This window comes from Theropithecus gelada, chromosome 2 (assembly GCF_003255815.1).
Source record: "Theropithecus gelada isolate Dixy chromosome 2, Tgel_1.0, whole genome shotgun sequence".
NCBI lineage: Eukaryota > Metazoa > Chordata > Mammalia > Primates > Cercopithecidae > Theropithecus > Theropithecus gelada.
In genome coordinates this window covers 101,765,925-101,785,895 of record NC_037669.1, presented here as the reverse complement: position 1 = coordinate 101,785,895, position 19,971 = coordinate 101,765,925, and the positions used below count along the sequence as shown (strand labels likewise).

At 52.2% G+C, this 19,971-nt stretch overlaps 1 protein-coding gene across 10 annotated transcripts in view; it reads right to left on the bottom strand.

Annotated features, from left to right (window-relative positions):
• SCN5A (sodium voltage-gated channel alpha subunit 5) overlaps window positions 1-19,971 on the bottom strand; it is a 102,208-nt gene that overhangs the window by 22,827 nt on the left and 59,410 nt on the right. For 4 of the 10 annotated variants that reach the window (XM_025375229.1, XM_025375228.1, XM_025375225.1 and 1 more), the window contains 6 exons: window positions 17,089-17,262; window positions 15,371-15,721; window positions 10,569-11,009; window positions 9,027-9,188; window positions 5,838-5,958; window positions 4,480-4,634 (listed from right to left, as the gene is read on the bottom strand). In XM_025375229.1, coding sequence (XP_025231014.1) covers window positions 4,480-4,634; window positions 5,838-5,958; window positions 9,027-9,188; window positions 10,569-11,009; window positions 15,371-15,721; window positions 17,089-17,262 — 1,404 coding nt within the window. Of the gene's footprint in view, window positions 1-4,479; window positions 4,635-5,837; window positions 5,959-9,026; window positions 9,192-10,568; window positions 11,010-15,370; window positions 15,722-17,088; window positions 17,263-19,971 lie in introns of all 10 variants that reach the window. The other 6 variants (XM_025375224.1, XM_025375227.1, XM_025375222.1 and 3 more) reach the window with 2 other exon arrangements.

The following is a 19,971-nucleotide window of genomic DNA, read 5'->3' as shown; positions in this document are numbered from 1 at the left end:
ATTAATATATGTTTTTATTACTGCAGATCATATGGGGCAAAGAAAACATGTTTTTATTTTATTAATTACTTGCCTAGGTTTCTTTAAGATTATTTTGTTAAATTTTTAATTTCTTGAGTTAAATAATTTATGTTCTTTCTATTTAATAATAAAAATATTTAAGTAATGAATTTTCCTTTTATTACAACTTTGGCTGTATTCTACATGCAGTATTCTCAATACTGTTATTTTCTAGTTTTTTTCTACCAGTCCCAGCTTTTTCTCTACCTCTACACTTTTCTTATTTTTCCAGATCTCACGTGGACAGAATTAATGGAATCTCAATCTTTGATTTCCAGCACACTATCACCTTTGGTGCATGAATGGCCTTCTTTTGTTAATTAGTTAATCAATCAATTGAACCCCCTTAAACTACCACCAAACTATTTTCTGTTTGATCCAAGGTTTTACATTTTAGCTGCTTTTTTTTTTGGGAGGGGGGGACGGAGTCTCGCTCTGTCGCCCAAGCTGGAGTGCACTGGTGGAGTGCAGTAGCGCGATCTCGGCTCCCTGCAAGTTCCGCCTCCCGGGTTCACGCCATTCTCCTGCCTCAGCCTCCAAGCTCCGCCTCCCGGGTTCACGCCATTCTCCTGCCTCAGCCTCCCGAGCAGCTGGGGCTACAGGCGCCCGCCCCCGAGCCCGGCTAATTTTTTGTATTTTTAGTAGAGACAGGGTTTCACCGTGTTAGCCAGGACGGTCTAGATCTCCTGACCTCGTGATGGGATTACAGGCATGAGCCACCAAGCCTGGTCAGGTGTTTGTTTTTATCCTCCTATTTTTTCCATTTCTAGTACTTTACATATCTGTAAAATAGGATTAATAATAGTACCTATCTTATAGGGTTATTGTGAGAATTAAATGAATTAATGCTTATAAAATGCTTAAAACAGTATCTGGAATATAGCGAGTGCTATTTAAGAGTTAGCTATTGTCTTCATTATTATGATGTTATGTCAAATTTATTATATATAAATATATATGTGTTTAGATCTCTGATTGTCTTGTTCTTTCCACTGGAATGTCGAGAACTAATAGAAATATGGCAGTGTTTCCCAGTACTAGTGCACTGTTGTCACTTTTTCCTGTTTTTTTCTCCAGTGGTTTTGGCTTTGTATATTGAAGTGCTATGAAATCCCAGGCAAATGTATACATAATAGCTATACATATAATAATATATATGAACTTATATAGGTATATATGATTATATATTATAATATATACTTATATTTATATAGGTTTATATAATTGTATATAATTATATAGATATGTATATATAATTATATGTATAATTATATATATTTTTATAAAGATATATTCATATATTATATGAACGTATTTATATAGATTATAGTTACATATTTAATACACAAATATATTTTATATATTTATATATTTCTACATATATTTATATATTTTGTATAATCTATATTTATATATTTTGTATAAATCCATATTCTTTTATAGATATTTATATATTATATTTATGTGTGTAAATATGTATGTATTTTATACACACACATACACACACATTTTTTTTTCTTTTTTTGAGACAGGGTTTTGCTCTGTCACCCAGGTTGGAATGCAGTGGCATGTTCATGGCTCACTACAGCTTTCACCTCCTGGGCTCAATCAATCCTCCCACCTCAGTCTCCTGAGAAACTGGGACTGCAGACATGTGCCATCATGCCTGGCTAATTTTTCTTTTTTGTAGAGATGGGGGTCTCACTATGTTGCCTAGGCTGGTCTTGAATTCCTGGCCTCAAGCGGTCCTCCTGTCTCAGCCTCCCAAAGTGTTAGGATTACAGGCATGAGCCACTGCACCCAGCCAATAGTTATATTTTCATTATAGGTTGGACCCTCTGTGTCTCATCTCAAGCTTTTAACCTTGAATTCAATAAACAAAAAGCACCCTGAATTTGTTGTCATTATTTGCATTTGCCTGATCTACTTTATTAGTTCACTATATATATAACATATATACACATATATGTTATATATATATATTTGTGTGTATGTGTATATATATATATATTTTAGACAAGGTCTTGCTCAGTCACCCAGGCTGGAAGGCATTGGTGTGAACAGGGCTCACTGCAGCCTTGACCTCTCAGGCTCAAGCGATCCTCTCCCCTCAGCCTCCTGAGTAGCTGGGACCACAGGCATATGCCACCATGCCCGGCTAATTTTTAAAAATCTTTTTGTAGAGGTGGGGTCTTACTATGTTGCTCAGGCTAGTCTTGAACTCCTGGGCTCAAGTCACCCTCCTGCCTTAGCCTCCCAAAGTGCTGAAATTACAGGCGTGAGCCACCATGCCTGGTGACTTTTAATATTTCTGAGTCACATTGTTTTAGGTTTGTCATTTGAGAGCACATGGCTGAAGATTTTTTTTGATCCATTCTGAGTCCTTTCCTTTTAAAAGACGAATTTTATCCAGTTACATTTATTATTAAAACACGTTTGATCTTGCCTCTATTATACTATTTTGTTTTCTGATTTTATGTTTTCTTGTTGCTTCTTTTTTCCTCCATCTTTTGCTGTGAGATCTCTGTTTTTCCTTTAAAAAAAAATCCCTCAGCAATTTGGAAAGGATATAGTTTGCTTTCTGTTAAACAAGTTTACAACTTTAAATAACACACTCAGATTTCTCTTTTTCTCAATATATCATTGACGTGGTTTTTTAACAACAGAGCTTGGCTGTCTACCCTGATTAGATTCACCAGATGCTTGCCAAAACTCCTCCTCACTTATGCCAAGCTGAGCTTTCCCTCCACAGCCCAGACGAAATGGCTCTGGCTGCCCTTGTTTGTGGCTGTTTAAAAACAAAACTCGTTAACATATTGTCAAACCATCTTTCTCTGAAGCCTACAGAGATTTGGCTCTAGCTGCCAATGGTAAAACAGCAGGCAGGCTGCAAGTCATGGCTCCAGGCCCATTCTGGAACAGGGGCGGGGCAGCACGGGGTCGGGTGGGAGGCCCAGAGGTTTCCAAGTGACAGCCACAGTGCCTCCCCATGGCCTAACCCCACAGGAGGAGGCAGCATGGAATGGAGGCACATAGCTTTGGATCAAAGTGCCCTTTCTCTCACTCTGTGGTCTAAAGCATTCTGTTAGTTGCTCATCTATGGGGTTCTCACCTCCCCAGCAATACAGGCTTTCCCTGGTCCAGCAAAGTTTCCACAGGCTCTTACTTCCCCTGGTCCACCAAAGTTTCCATGTCTCTCTTTTTTTCTTTTAGACTGAGTCTCACTGTGTCCCCCAGGCTGGAGTACAGTGGCATGACCTCGGCTCACTGCAACCTCTGCCTCCTGAGTTCAAGTGATTCTCATGCCTCAGTCTCCCCAGTAGCTGGGATTACAGGCACCCGCCACCACACTTGGCTAATTGTTGTATTTTTAGTAGAGATGGGGTTTTGCCATGTTGGCCAGGCTGGTCTCGAACTCCTGACCTCAGGTGATCCCTCGGCCTCCCAAAGTGCTGGGATTACAGGTGTGAGCTACCGTGCCTGGCTGTCTTCTGCCTTCTTAATCACCCCTCTCCCTGCTTCACCAGCATCTTTCAGAACCCCCTTCAGGGCTCTTCCATCTCTTCCTGGAAATGCTCTGAGAGATTAGAGCGTCGTGCCTGGGAGCCAGATGGGGCAACCCTGGAGGGCCTCACTGCTCCTCCTGGCTTCAACACCTCCCTGCTCTCCACAGTCCAGCTCTATCTGCTCCCTCCAGGGAGACTACCCTGATTGCTCCACCTTCTCTGACCTCCCATCACCCTGACTGGGTGTTTCTGAGGCCAGGGCTGAGGCCTCCTCCTGTGGCTCCCACATGGCTGAATACACAGAACTAGATACAAAGAGAGCTTAGAAGACTGACCGAACAAATGAGAGGTCAAGAGAAAGGACTCTGGAATCTGACTGCTTGGGTTCAAATACCAGATCTGTGGTTCCTGAGTGGTGGGACCTTGAGCAAGTTACTTAATGTTTCTACAAAGAGTTGTCATGGGGATTAAACGTCACCATGTGTGAACTACAGGGCGCAGCCTCCAGCCTGAAGACATGGGCTCAGTGGAGCCAGCACTGTACTATGAGCCAGCGTGGTTAACTGCACTGTGACAGCTTGACCGAACACTGATGCTGTGTGCAGGTGGGTGTGTCACCAGAGCTCTGGTGTAGGAGGCTGGTGATCTGGGGCAAATCATTTCCCTTTTGTGGAACAAAGACGAAGGCCTGGACACATGCCCTCTGCGAGCCCTTCCTGCTCTGGCTTCCATATGTGCCGTGGGTGTTGAGAGTTTGTGAGCTGTTCCCTGCTCTCGGGGGCTGGGGAGCACATTTTCAGCAGAGGCTCTGCCCCAGTTTCTGATCTGACTTTCCAGCTGGAGACCTCCTTTCCCTGCCCTCCCCTCCTCCTCCAGCCATCCCTGCCCCAGCCCTGCATCCCCAGGAGGGTACCAGCGCTCCACTGCTGAGCAGGATCATGAAGATGATGAATGTCTCGAACCAGCTGTGCTCCACGATGTGGTAGCAGGTCTTGCGCAACCGCCACCAGACCTTCCCTGGGGCCTGCGAGGTGTCCACCGCACAGCAGGGACAGCGCCGGACACAGCCTATGGGAGAGGGTGAGGGTCAGGCCCAGCTCAGGACCTGTGAATGCCCACGTCTAATGGCAGAAGGTTGAATGGTTGAAGAGATGACTGACAGAAAGAGCTATGATGGTGGGGGTGGCGAACAGGGCAATATGGTGAGCAGGACCGTGTGAGCGAGGGCCGTGGGCACCACCCATGGGGGCTGCACACTCTGCAGACACCTTGTGAGGAGGATGGATGGACTGAGCACCCAGTGAGTGGGTGAATAGCCTGGCAGGCCTGGGCAGGGACAAGGCTGGGCTGGGATAGGTTCCAGCTTGTCTGCTGCTCATCTGGAAAACTGTCCCCCTGCGGAAATGATAGGAACTCCTGGGCATTCCCTGGGCCTTCTCCATGTTTGTAGTTTCTGAGCCTTGGGAAGGGCAGACCCCTAAATGAGAGCCCCCCATGGATGTGTCACATGGAGGGCAAGCTCTCATTTTTTTTTCTCTCTCTCTTTTTTTGAGATGTTTCACTCTTGTTGCCCAGGCTGGAGTGCAATGGTACAATTTTGGCTCACTGCAACCTCCGCCTCCTGGGTTCAAGCGATTCTCCTGCCTCAGCCTCCCGAGTAGCTGGAATTGCAGGTGCCTGCCACCACGCCCAACTAATTTTTTGTTTTTTTAGTAGAGATGGGGTTTCACCATGTTGGCCAGGCTGGTTTTGAACTCCTGACCTCTGGTCATCCATCCGCCTTGGCCTCCCATAGTGGGGATTACAAGCGTGAGCCACCACGCCCAGCCAAGCTCTCATTTTGTCCCCAGTTACCCTCCAAATATACCACCAATCCATAAAAACTATAGATGCCAGTCAGCATGGCCACATGTGTCATACCTGCCTCAAGGATTTACAGAGGGCCTACTATGTGTCAGGCACTGTGCCAGGGCCTGGTGGTACAGGAGCGAATTAGACCCAGACCCTGCTGCTGTGGGGCACACAGTGATGCTAACACACCACAAACACAGTGTTTCCAGTCCTTGGTGCAGCTGTCCAGCCCAGCACTCCGTAGGCAGACACGTCAGGCAGATGGAGGAACCCCCAGGGTAGCAGAGGAATGGAGGAGGTAGGCAGATATCTAAGGCAGGGTGTTGGTGCCACGTGGCCCTGGGCTCCGAAGAGCTGCTGGTCCTCCTGTCCCCTCTGGGTGGAACTGAGACTGGGGCAGAGGGTTGCCCGGGCCGTTACCTTCGGTGAAGCAGTCCTCTGGATCCTTGACATCCTGGCCCAGGTCAGGGATCTGCTCCAGGAGCTCAGCGGTGTTGGTCATGTCTGCTGTGCTGCCCTCGGAGCCACTGTCCTCTTGGGTCTGTGGACAGGGGTGTGGGGCAGGGTGGGAAAGGGTGTGAGTGTGGGCTGAGTAGCAGCCTTTGGCCTCGAGCCCAGAGTCTGAAGGAGCTTGGGGCTCCCTGAAGGGAGGCAGCATCTTCATGACGCACCCTGGGACCTGCCACAGAGCCACCTTTGGCCGGTCAGGGCTGGGCCAAGGCTGGACCTGGGAGCTCCCGGGTCTGTGATTCTGGTCTGCTGGAGTCTGGGGTTAGGGTGTGGGGGCTGTGAAAGGGGTCTGGGAAGCCACTGGGGATGGGGACTGCATCTAGCTGGGAGCAAAACGGACATGGGGTAGCAACATGGACACACGGTGGGACATGGACACATTGTGGTGGCATGGCACGCACAGTGGAAAAAGGCATGCCACATCCAGAACAAGTCAGAACCCGGATCCCGGGCAACACACAGGCAGCAAGGTCAGACTGCAGAGAACAGGCCAGCAACCCCACCCACACGTTTTGCCCAGTTCCCGTGGGTTCTGGTGTGCTGGGCAGAGCCTGGAGACTGGGAAGGTGATGGAGCCCTCCACTTCCTGTCCTTGTAAGTCTGCTGCCTTGACCTCAATAACTTGATTATAGGGAGGCCTCAGAGAGGCATTGTGCATGCAGGTGTGCCCTCGTGAGTGTCCGTGTGTGTCACTTGTGGGTGTGGGTGTGGAGGGGTGTTACAGGGGCCACTGTGGGTACCCTGCCCAATTCCATTGCATGAGACTAGTGCACCCATTCCCAGCCACTGTGAACACTAGCTGCTCAGCTGGCCCTCCTCCAGAAAATCATCTTTAGCTGGGGGCTGCCGTCCCGAGGGGTGGCCAGTGCCCAGCAGCCACTGATACAGGAATACAGAAGGCCAGCCCCTAGCCTTGAGCTGGGACAATGCTGTGGTGCAGTTCATGCCCCAGAGCTCTACTTGGGACAGGATGAGGCTGACTCCAGCTGGAAAGCCCTTCCGTAGCTTCCTCCTTTGCCTCATCCCGTTTCTCTTACTTTCTCATGGGTTTCTCCTGAGAACACCCTCAACAACTCATTTGCACAGGGATCCCTCTGCTTCTAGGGAACGGGACGTAAAGATGGGTATGTTGGGGGAAAATCCATCATTCCCTTCAGGTCAGGTCCAAAGCCCCCACCTTGGCTGCCGCCACCTCACATCAGCTCAGGCCCAGGCTCCATTTAGAGAGGGGCTTGTCTGAATTCCTAGGCATGGCTATGCTCCTACGGCTGCCTTCTTTCTTTTCTTTTCCTTTGATGAATCAATCTGCTGATGCCTCAGGGGCTTCTTTTCCATTTTTGAGATCTGTGATGGGAAAGGGATGGATTCTGGAGGGAAAACAGAGCCTACTGCTCAGTGCAGGTGGATCCTTGGCCAGAGAGATGGGGCTCAGCCTTTCGTGGTTCCCCGTGGCTTTGAGGGTTCCTTCCCCTCTCCTCCCAGCTCAGTTAGGGGATGAAAGGAGTTGGGGGATGAAAGAGGCAGGCCAGAGGAGAGCAGCATGCTTATTTTTTCTTTCCAAACACTGGAGCTGTCTGAAGTCCATGGGGCTGTCATGTGAGAGGACATGTTCTCAGGTCCTACTGCAGGTGAGACGAGGGAGTCCCTTTCCCAGGAAAACTCCAGCCTATCTCTCCCTCATATAGGCTGCCCCATGAATTGATTTGAAGGAAGACTTTTAAAATTCATTCAAAGGTTAGCATCCGTGTGAGAGCCTCTTCTCTCCCATGACATTCTGCCTCTCTCCTGTGTCTTCCTGTCCCCACGTGCCTTCACGGCTCAGACCATCAAGCGGAGAACCGTGATCTGCACAGTCAGGAAGATGACTCTAGTAGGCCCTTGTGCTCCAAAAACTGGCCATGCTTGCAAAACTCACATGGGCCCATCTCACAAAAGAGGAAAAGGCACAAGTGCTGCACTGAGTGAGGTCGGGCTGCAGGACAGTGGCCACCAAGCATTCTGAACATGTGCCCTCCACCTCTGTGGGCTAGATGTGAGTGAGGCTGGGCGGCTTAGTCAGCAATGCCACCAGCCTCTTGCTCAGGGGTTGCAAACTCCAGTGCTTACAGAATCAGGCAGGTAACAAAATGCAGTCAGGCAGGTGGCTCTGTGGCAAACTAGAGAACTCCAGCCAGCATCCAGGAGGTGGTTCTCACTTGCCTCTGGCAGGGTGGCACGTCTTCTGATTTTTCAAGAGAAGCCGGAAATGCAGATTTTTACATAAAAGCTCCCAATTTTTAAATAGTGGCAGCTAATTTAAAGTAAAACCTTTCTGTGGCCAGATCAAAATGCAGTGGTAGGCTGGGTGGGCCTCCCACTTGTGGCCTCTGCTTTGGTGCAGATAAGAAGCTGCTGGTGGGCAATGTGCTCATTCTCAGAGCTCCCTGAAGTCTTCTTTGTTCTTTGTTTTTGTTTTTGTTTTTGTTTTTGAGACAGGATCTCCCTCTGTCACCCAGGCGGGAGTGCAGTGGTACAATCTTGGCTCACTGCAAACTCCACCTCCAGGGTTCAAGTGATTCTCAGGCCTCAGCTTCCTGAGTAGCTGGGATTACCAGGCGTGCACCACCATGCCCAGCTAATTTTGGTATTTTTAGCAGAGACGGGGTTTCATCATGTTGGCCAGGCTGATCTTGAACTCCTGACCTCAAGTGATCCACCTGCCTTGGCCTCCCAAAGTATTAAAATTACAGGTGCGAGCCACTGTGCCCAGCCTCCTGAAGTCTTTGGATGAGGAGATTCACAGGACAAACATTTGCCAAACAGGACCAAAACACAGGGATGGAGTGTGTGGAGAAGGTGAACACATGGAGGTAGTGGGTTAGTACTGCATCAGAGTTTGGGACCAGAATTTCCCGAATTTCCCCTTGGCCTTGGGCCCTGCACCATCTCTCCCCTGTCAGGAGAGGGATGCCCACTCTCCCCTCTGCAGACTGGTCTTCCACGCTGCCTGTGACAGTGGCTGTGGCTCCCAACAGCAAATGCAGGCGTGCACCTCTCACAGCCTGGCTCTGAGCCAAGCAGCAGTGCCCCGCCGGCTTCATGGACAAAGGCATGCATTACCTCACCACACCCTGGGGCCTGGGGTTCCACTTTCCACTGCTGCTGCTGCCAGTCAGCCTGAGATACACTGGCCTCGGCCTCGGAGGAGGCAGTCGCTGACACCTGGCTCCAGGTCCTGGAATCCAGAGGGGCCTCTGGGCCAGCGGACACAGGCTGGGATTCCTGCTGAAAAGACCCCAGCCTATGAGCTGAGTCCACACACCCAGCCAGAAGGTCTCCAGGGCCCTGACCCTGGGGGTTTCAGACCCTGCCCGTGCATCTCGCTCACTGCCTCCAGCTCTCTTCATGGGGCCTCCATCTCACTGAAGACCCCTCCCTCAGGGGGCCTGAGCAGGCAGGTGGGAGGTTCCTGGTAGGTTCAGGCAAAGGGCCTAGAGCCAGACGAAGCCCCTGGCCAGCCTGGCGTAACTCCCCCTCCCCAGACTCCCTGGAAGGGTGCAGCTGGGCCGCGATGGCCAGCTCACAAATGCTGGCCACTGTAGGAAGGGCACATTGACTTCCCTCATGAGTCCCCGTGGCACTCTCAGATGAGAACACACACACATCCCCCAGAGAGCCAGAGTCGACGGGCTCAAGAGAAGGAACAGAGGAGGGAAAGCAGAGGCAGCTGGAATTCCCCTCCTGTGCTGGAGATCATTGGAAACTGTGGTCTTGGCAACACCAACACGCCCTCTCCCTGAGCAGACATTGCCACTGCCCCACAACCTGACTGAAAGGGTGGCCTCTGGGACCACAGGGAGCCTGGAGGACGTGAAACCAAGCCCAGAGCCTTAGATCAAGTTCCACACATGGGGAGCCGCTGCTCTCCACAGCCAGGCCCACCCAGTGCAGGCCCAGAGGAAGCAGCCAAGATGGGCCGGACTCAACAGGGAGAACACTCCTGGGGGCTTGACCTAAAGCCCTAAGGAGAAGCCATCTGAGCCTGGCTCAGGCCAAGGGAAAATGGAGGGGAGGGGAGGGGTGGGCCCTGCCTGCTTTGTGCAGACTCTGGTCCCCAGTGTTAAAAATAACAGGTTGGGAGATAAGATAGTGCTGTCCGTGACACCTCAGTCTTAGGGATGCTTATTTTTAAATCTCAGAATGAGCCCTGGCCGTGGGAGGAGGGGAACGGGCAGTCTGGAGGTCAGAAAACTGTACTTCTCCTTCACCAAGACACTACCTTGCCAGTCCTGGAGGGGGACAATGGTCAGTGTGGGGACTGGGGGCTACAGGCTCTGTTCTAAACTCATGAGGAACACCTAGCAAGTCTCTCTTGCCATGCCTCAGTCTCCCTGTCGTACAATGAGCTCCCCATGCCCAGCCAGGGCGTGAGTGGTGGACAGCAGTGCCTCCCCAGGTCAGCTTCTGGACTGAGTTAGGAAGAGAGGGTTGAGGGCTGGTCTCAGCACCGCTCTGAGAGGCTGGCTGTTGTGCGGAGGGCCTGCCTTCTACCCCTACCCACTGCCAAGGCAGTCTGGCAGAGGCAGCCGCTTTGAGCGAGGCTGGGTGGCCCGGACAGCAGAGCTCCGGGCCCTGTATATACATGCAGGGGTGAGGGCCCACCTGCTTGCTGGACTCCTCCTCCGTGTCCAGGCTGTTCTCCTCATCCTCTTCCTGGTCATCTGTGTCTGACTCGGCCACAGCGATGGGCACACACACAGGCTCTGGATCCCTGGGGGTGCCCTGACCCGGCTGCTCGCCTTCCTCAAACCGTGTTTCCTTGCGGGTGGGAGGCACCTTCTCTGTCTCTGGGGGTGGTGGGGAGTAGGGGGTGGCAATGCAGCTGGGCAGCTGGCCCTGGGCGGCAAGGGCTGCGGGCTTTTGAGGCCGCTGCCGCAGGAGCCCACAGCAGAAGTCCCAGGTGGTCCGCTTGACAAAGCGCAGGCCCCGCTGGATGCGGGCCAGGGCCAGCTGGAGGTTGTTCATCTCTCTGTCCTCATCAGGGGCTGTGAGGTTGTCTGCACTGAAGGAGCTGAGCAGCAAGGCCAGGAAGAGATTCAGGACCTGTCGAGATAATGGGTCAGGCTCACCAAGGCACTGCGTCATGCCAAGCCATCCAGTCCCAGTTCTATGATGGGGAAACTGAGGCCTAGAGACCTTTAAGACTGCCTGTGACAAACAGCTCCGAGGCTCGAATCCAGGGCCCTGAGCCCTCATCCTAACCCCTCATTTTCTTGAATATGGAAGGTTTGGCTATAAAAGAAAATACAAACTCGAATTCTTCTTTCCAAGGGCTCAGACACAGTCTGAATTGAGGATGTTGTGTCCTGGCTCAGGTTCATGGGAGAACTATGCGTGCATTCAGTGTCAAAGTGAGGGGCTAGCCCAGTCACACACACTGAGCCCTGTCTTGGCACCACTGGCTTCTACACACAAGCCTTCTTCTCCCTTTTCCTCTTCCTGCTGCCTTACGAGTAGTGAGGGGCAGTGGGGTTAGGATGGGCACAGGTCTCCTTTCTGGGAAGTGTGAGTCCAGGGACAAGACAGAATCCCACTGAGAAGCCACCCAGAGCCTTTGGGACTTTGTTGGAAAGAGGAGGAGCAGTGACCTGCCTCTGAGTTCCCCACTGAAGCCAGCTTGGTGCTCAGAGGCCTGGGGCTGCTGCTGTAGGGCACATGCCACCTGAGGCCCAGGTCTGCCACGCTTTCCAGGTGAGGGATGCTGGGACTGGGCAGAGAAAGGTGCAATGACTGGAAAAGAGGTCAGGAAGGCACACACAGCCCTCAGGCACTTGGACTAACCATGGGGTCAGGCCACTGAGAGCTGACCGTATCTAGGCTGTGAGGGTAGGCTAGGAAGGGTAGTCTAGGCTAGGAAGGGTACTGTGTGAAGGTCAAGGCCTGCTATGCTGCAGGGAGCCAGGGGAGGGTGCAGTGTTGGAGGTTCCACAGGGTGCAGTATTTTATTGAGGTCTATCATCAGGGCTTAGGGACTTGAGACTTCTTACGAGGGGTTGCATAACCCTCTGCCTTTGGATGGTTCTGGAGAATTGCTTGCCGTTAAGCCCTCCTACAAGAGTGAAGCTTTAGCTTTTGTTTAAAAAGAAGGCCTTTGCTGTGTGACAAGGGGCTGGGCTTGTGTCCATTTCCCAGTCTCATGGAGGGTCAGTTAAGATGGCGGTGGGCTGATTCCCACATGCATGGGTCAGACTGGCCCATGGCTCACCAGGCCGCCAGGCCATCATGGGCTTGGTGTCTTCTCCCTCCCAGCGCCTTTATGGCAGCGTGGTGTGTGAGGATGGGTGCACAGTTCTGTTTGGAAATCCACTCTGAGACTCTGTTCTGGTTTCTCAAGAGCCTCTAAAACACGCCACTACCAGGGACTTCATCCCTATCAGCAGGCTGGGAATGAGAATTCTGACAAAAGCAGCCTCAGAAACATGCCTTTGGCTTAAAAGTAATACATATTCATGCGGACAGTATGGAAGGTGAAGAGGTAGGCTCTCCCATACTCTCTCTACGGAGAGATGATCACTTTTGACACCAGGCAGCCTTCTTTATCATTACTACGGGGTAGAGCATGTGATGCAATTCTGAGCTGCTCTCTACACCGACCTCTGGCCTGGCCCCTGGCCTTTGTCCACAAGGACCCAGGCATGGCCGCCTCTATTCCCAGGAAGAATGCCCACTGGATCCTTCCCCCACAGCCCTCACTCACACCAGGCCCTGCATCCTCCAACCTCCAGGAGTCCTGGGCCTAGGCTGGGAGTAGGGTGGGGGGGCGGAGGGTGGGTACCTAGGCAGCCGTGCCCACCCACACAGGAGTCTAGGGCCCTCCTTGTCGCTGGCTTCAGAAGTTCAGCTTCTTCCAGTGCTTTCCCCGTCAATCGTGCTGCTGCTGCTCCCAGCCCTGCCTGATCATCACTTCCCATTTCAATGGCAATCTTGCTTCCTCCCACGCCCAGCAGAGGCCCAATTCCTCAGGCGGCCGGGGAGGGGGCTGCGTGGGCTGGCATTAGCTCCCTCCTCCAGCAGCCTCTAATTTTCTCATCCTCAGGCAGATCTGCTGGGAAATCGCAGGGCTCCGTGTGAGGGGTGGCTCAGCGTGGCCCTGGGCTGAGTGCTTGGCAACTCTCATTCTCCCTAGAATAGACAGCCTGGCAGGCCCTGGGGTTGGGATGGGCTAAGCAACCGTCCACCCCAAGGGATAGCTAGTTTGAGGGGACATAAGCGGGGGCTGGGGGCTAGCCAAAGAGCAGGGTTCTAGTGGCATTGTGCACTGAGCCCTGGCTCCGCTCTCTCTGGGCTCCACATTCCTTTGGCCTCTGGGCTCATGGGCCGGCGGGGGAATGATCCCAAACTGGCTGGCCCTGTCCTGGCCTGGATAAGGCACATGGGAGAAGAAGTCAGACAGGTTTGGGGGAAGACTCTGGAATCTATAGCCGATAGTACTTGCCCCACAGCAGGCTGAAAAAGTGAATGTAAAACCTCTCTATGAGCTGATGTGACCGCACTGCCCACAACAGAGACATACAGCTATGGGTGGGAGCCAGACAACACAGGTATGCTGCTTGAGCATGTGTGGGCCACCTGTGTACCCAGGAAGGTAGCTTCACATCCACAGTGGACACTGATTGCTGCCTGAACCAGACTGACCCCAACCTTGCCTCTTCCTAAGGCACCTTCTCTGGTATTTAAATTTTGACCTTTCTCAGTTCCAGAATTCCCCACATTGTAAAGACACAAGACAAGATGCACCTGCCCAAGGACAGACAGGTACCCACAGGAGCAACGGTGTGGGCCCCTCATGATGGGACAGCAGAGACTCCTACCACACTACTCAGGATGACATATAAAGCTCCTATGGGCCCCACCTTACCTGGACCACCACCTGTCTGCACCTGTGCTTTGCTCATCCTGCTCCTTCCCTCTTCAGCATTGCCTGTTTATCAGATCAGCTCCAAAATCCCTTCCAGGAAGCTTTTCTTGATTTTCCTAGCTGAGTGGGAACAGTACCCACGGTCTCCTCCTTAATGGCTCTGATCACTCTGACCAGTCTGAGAGTTATTTCAGGCCTGTTTGAACTCTCCACCTCCCCAGTCATCTCTCAAGCTGCTGAGTGATGTCAGGGCTAGCACTAGACCTCATTTGCCTCTGTATGCCCAACAGCATGTGGCACAATGTTTTCCATGCAACAATGGCTTAGCAAATGTTTAAGATAAATTGAAAAACCATGTGATAATTCATTGATAGTGTGTGACAGTAAAACAATGGGTAGATGAACAGATAAGTAAATGAATGAAAACAAAATGAGTAAATAATGAATAATAGGTAAGTAAGTGGGTAAATGCATGAATGAGCAAAATGCAGTGAAGAGGCCAGGCACAGTGGCTCACACGTGTAATCCCAGCACTTTGGGAGGCCGAGGTAGGCAGATCACCTGAGGTCAGGAGTTTGAGACCAGCCTGGCCAACATGGTGAAACCCCATCTCTACTAAAAATACAAAAAATTAGTCAGGTATGGTGGTGCATGCCTGTAATCCCAGCTACTTGGGAGGCTGAGGCAGGAGAATCGCTTCAACCTGGGAGACAGAGGTTGTAGTGAGCCGAGATGATGCCATTGCACTCCAGCCTGGGCGACAAGAGTGAAACTCAGTCTCAAAAAAAAAATGTGGTGAAGAGTGAGTGAATACATGGATGGGTCAATGAGTGAGTAAGTAGACAACTGGATAGACAGATGAGTAGATAGATGGAATTGGTGAATGAGTGAATGGTGAGTTCAGAGATGGGGGTGGATGAATGAGTAGAGGAGTGAATGGTTGGGTGAGTGGACAGATGGGTGATGGATGAAGGAAGGGATGGATGGTTGTGTAAGTGAATGGATGGGTGGATAGATGAATGGGCATATGGATGCGTAAGTGTGTGAATGGGGGTTGATGAATGGATGACTGATAAGCAGATTAGTGAACGGATGAGTGAATGAGCAAAAGGGGGTTGATGGATGAATGACAAGGTGAATGAGTGGATAAATGGATGGGTGGCTTGGTAACTAGGGAAGGATCTGCTGATCCTTCTGATTGCTGGAGTGCTGAATAGATGGATGGGTGGGTTTGTTGGTGGGTGGGTGATTGATAAGTGGATGATCAATAGGTAGACAGCTGTATGAGCATATAGGTGCAAGAATAAATGGGTACATTGAATAGATGGTTTGTTGATAAGTATATAGATGGATGAGTAAGTGAGTGCATGGCGGGTGGATGAAATAAATGAGTGAGTAGTTAGATGGAAATGTGGGTAAATGAATAGATGGATGGATGGATGGGTAGATGGAGTGATAGAAGGGTAAGTAAATGGATAATTGGATGGGTGGGTAGCTGTGTAGATGAGTGGATGGTGTGTGTGTGTGAGGCCCTTGGCCAACTTACCACAAGGTTGCCAATGACCATAACAAGCAAGAAGACCAGCAGGCACAATGACTGCCCAGACACCTCCATGCAGTCCCACATGGTCTCGATCCACTCTCCACAGAGGATGCGGAAGATGATGAGGAAGGCATGGAAGAAGTCCATCATGTGCCAGCGAGGCAGCAGGCCTGAGTCGCTGTCCCTCAGCTCTGAGTAGTTCTTGCCAAAGAGCTGCATGCCCACCACAGCAAAGATGAACACGATGATGGCTAGCACCAGCGTCAGGTTCCCCAGTGCCCCCACTGAGTTCCCGATGATCTTGATGAGTGTGTTCAGGGTGGGCCACGATTTGGCCAGCTTGAAGACCCGCAGCTGGGGAAGGAGGAAGAGCAGGGGACCTTGTGAGGGTCTCTGGCTCCTGCTGCCCATGGGCACCCTCACTCTCTCTAGCTCCTGCCTGAAAGTCCAGGGAGTCCTTGGAGGGCACTGACACCTATTTTTCCCCCCATTTTTCCCAGAGCACCCACTACTGTTTGTCTCCACAGCCTGAGGGCAGCTTCACTGGGCACTGCTCTGGCGCTCAGGTCAACAGCTCCAGCCTCACCTCCCCAGCTCAGCCCTTCTCTTCGTCCCCACACCAGCCTCCTCTCTGCCTTGGCCTCACTTCCAGGAACTGCCCACTACATTCTCTCAACAGGGAGTGTCCTTGCTCTTTCATACCTGTCCTCATCACGTATCCTTTAGGGCAGCTCAAACCATCTCTGAGTCGTCCAGTCACCTCTGCCTCTCAGTCATCACAGAGAAAGGGAGGAAGGTGCTTAACACTTACTGAATGTCTGCGTGCCAGGCCTTGTGCTTAGAATGGATGAACTCAGTCAGAACTCCCAATAACCACATGAGGTTGGCACTGGCATTACCTCATTTGACAGAAGAAGCTGCCAACCCTCACAGGTGGAGTAACTTAGGTCTAAGTCCCTTGGTTCATAGCAGTGGAGTCAGGACTAGAACCCACAGTCTTGGCTTTCCCTCCTGACCCCAGCATCCTGCCTTCCTACACACTCCCCGCCGCTCCACACCCATCCACTGTATGTGCAGCAACCCACAGTGCTCAGGACTTCCTCCAGGAAGCCTTCCCTGACTACACCTCCCGCCCCATGTCTGGACCTCTCAAGCATTTCAAGCTCCAAGTGTGGTCCACAGACCAGCAGCTTTGACATCACCTGAGACTCACTGAATCAGCATATGCATTTTAACAAGATCCCCAGGTGATGTGTGTGTGCATTAATATTTTAAAGATGCTGATTCAGAAACCAGCAGGCGGAACCTCGGATGAGCAGTTAGCAGCCCAGCTCCCTCTGTTATCTGCCATGTAGCTGTGGGAAATTCGTGTCATCTCTCTGAGTCTCCTCATCTGTGAAATGGAAATGTAGTAATACCAGCCCCACTCCTGGATCCTGTGAGGGCTAAAGGGGTCACATTGGACCACAAAGGGCTTTGCAATTCATCAGGATGGCCACCACAATTGCTCCTCTGGAGAAATGTCTCCTGCCTTGCCTGCCTCTGTACCCCACCATCACCAGCACCGGGCCAGGCATCCAGGGGTACCTAGCAAATGGCTGTTGGGTGAAGGCATGACAGATCAAAGTAGGGATGACCAACTGATGACCTCAGATTGGGTTGTGCCCGGCCCTCCACCCCCACCCCGCCCACCCCCGCTTGCGGTGGGTCCAGCCAGGTACCAGGCGGAAGGAGCGCAGCACCGACAAGTTGCTCATGCGGGACAGGCCCAGCTCCATGAGGCTAAGGATGACGATGATGCTGTCGAAGATGTTCCAGCCCTGTTGGAAGTAGTAGTAGGGGTCGAGGGCAATGATCTTGAAGGTCATCTCTGCTGTGAAAATCCCTGTGAAGACCTGAGGAGGGAGCAGGCATTGTTCGGGATGGCAAGACCCCTGGCCAGCAGGGGCACCTGCCTCCTGACTCTCGCTGTGGCAGGGGCTCCCTCCAGGGCTGCCAGCTCTGACTGCGCCCAGGCTCCCAGTGGGGGTTTGCTTGGCCACGGCCCAGCCCTTGGGGACAGCTCTCTTCTCCAGCCTGCTCCTCCAGCCCTTGCAGCTGCTCACCAAGCACACCAGGCACACAGCTTGGCCGTCGGGAATGGCCTGGGCCCTTTGCAGGCTCCACAGAGACTCACGGCTCTAGGGGGCACCTGTGGTGGACAGTGACATGACCTAGCGCTAGACTTCTGATCTGTGTGTCCACAGAAGGGCTTTCACCCGACACATGCCGAATCCACACATCACCATGACGCTCATGGCTCCCTGACCCAGGGTCTCTGTCCTTGCTGTTCCTGCTCCTCAGGAGGCCCTTCCTCCTCATCCACCTACTGGACTCTGCCCACTGTGATAATCAGCAGCCACTGCCTCCCGAGGGCTACGTGCCAAGTGCTGGTCACAACACTCTGCACATGTGGTTTCTTTTGATTCATCCAACAACCCCATTAGGAAGTATCATTGCCTGTAGCTTACAGGTAAGGAAACTGAGGCACTGAGAGGTTAAGTAACTTGTCTGGGGTCACGTAGCTATTAGGTTTGAGAATGAGGAGAGGAACCCAGTGCTGCTCTCCAGAATTTAGGGAAACCTCCTTTCTCTTCCAGAAACATTCCTGAGTGGGCAGAGGCTGAACTTTGCCTGGACTTACGAGTCCCAAGCTGCCCAGCCTTGGCCGGCAGAACCCTGTGGTCAAGGATCCCAAGGTGCAGAGGATCAGAGAGCCGTGCCAGCTGCCCTGCAGTGTGCCAACTGAGGAGAGAATGTTCTGTGACGGTGTGGATGGCAGGAAGTCGGGGTCCTGTATGCAGGGCCTCTTGACCATGCTGAGGAGCTGGGGGGCTGTCCTGAGGGCAGTGAGGAGGCACTCAGGGTCTTTTGGAGGGGAGGGCTAAAGCCAGAGGGCCAGAGGACCCCTGAGAACAGTGTCAGGCCTGCAGCAGTTGTGAGGAGGTGGGGGTCAGAGACGGGCATTGCCGAGGCACCTCACCGGGGTTGGCAATCAGGTGGGGAGGTCACTCTGCTCTGGGCACCTGCCCTGACGGAGCTCTGTGCTAGAAAGAGAGGCATTTGCTGGCCACCCCAGTGCCATCCTCTCCCCATCAGCTCAGAAGAGGCCCTGTGGAGGTGGGCTGGAGGGCAGCGGGATGCTGTTGGCTCAGGGGTAGGCACCAGGAGGGCAGGTGGGCGGGCTCCTCAGCACTGCCACACAGGGCACCACCCACCAGCCCAGCCCTCCTGACTTCAGGGGTCCCTTTAGTGCTTGTGCCGAGGGAACTGCTCCTCCATCAGCCGGGTCTTGGGAAAGGGAGGGACCCTGAAATCCTCCAGCCTCAGTTTGCATTCCTCACACAGAGAGAGACAGCCTTGAGACCTGCTTCTCTCCCCAGCACCCAAACCTGTTTCCATACATTTTCCAACCCCCGCCCCATTGCCTGTTGCTCTCCTGTTCCAGCCACGCCTGTTCCTTGCTGTCCCCTCCTCGGGGCCTTTGCACTTGCTGCTCCCTTTCCCTGGGTCATGCCTCTCCCCAGCCGCATAACTCACTCCCTTCAGAGCCACCTGATCCATGGGTGTCCTGGTAACTTAAAATGTGCCTCCCTCCCACCAAATTCCTTATTTCCCATCCTTGCTTCATTTTCCTCTGCCTCACACCACCATCTAACAGCTATTTGTTTATCGAGCCTCGTCTGTTTAGAAGATAGGCTGTGTGATGGCAGGGACCTTTCCCTACTGTACCTGGAACGATGCCCAGCCCATAGGTGGTCCACTAGTATCTGTTGAATAGATGAACGAATGTTTGAGCCTTTGACCTTCCGTGCGCCACGTCCTGCCTGTCCTGTGCTGCTCTGCTTACATCCAGGAGCCTTCCCTGCCCAGCCTCAGACACACACAGCTGTGCTTAGAGCCCTCACTCAGCAGCACAGCCTGCACACTTTCCCTGAGAGCCCCTACAGGTGGGGCCCGGGTAGCGCCTCCCTTGGACCCCCACTTCTGATCTTCCCCAGCACTGCCGGGGTGCACCAGGGTGGGTCTGACACCCATGAGTGCCGACACTCATTTCTAGAGAAGGCAGCTCAGGAAAAGCCCTGCACCTCACTTTGTCCAGGCTCCCAGCTGTTTTGGTGGCGAGATGGCAGTGATCAGGTGGAGCTAGGACTCAGGAAAAAAAAAGACAGGAGAGGCTCTTGGGGAGTGCCCTTCGGGGAAACGATAAAAGGTTTTTCAGGGACCTACAGCATCACCTGGAAGCTCTTTGGAAATGCAGAATCTTGTAAGGCCCCAGACCTGCTGACTTAGAATCTATGTTTTGACCAGATTCCTGGGATTTAAAGTTCAAGTGCTGTTTTTGACCACGAGCTCTCAAACTTGGTGCACTCTGTAATCACGTAGGGAGCTTTAAAAATATGGATGCCTGGGTCGCATCCTAGAGATTCTACTTACATTGGACTGGAGTGGAACCCAGTTATGGGGATTAAAAAGAGAAAAAAACTTCCCAGGTGATTCTAATGTGTAGCTAAGTTTGAGAAGTACATACATTTTGGTAACAGACCTCCTCCTTCCCCAGGCTC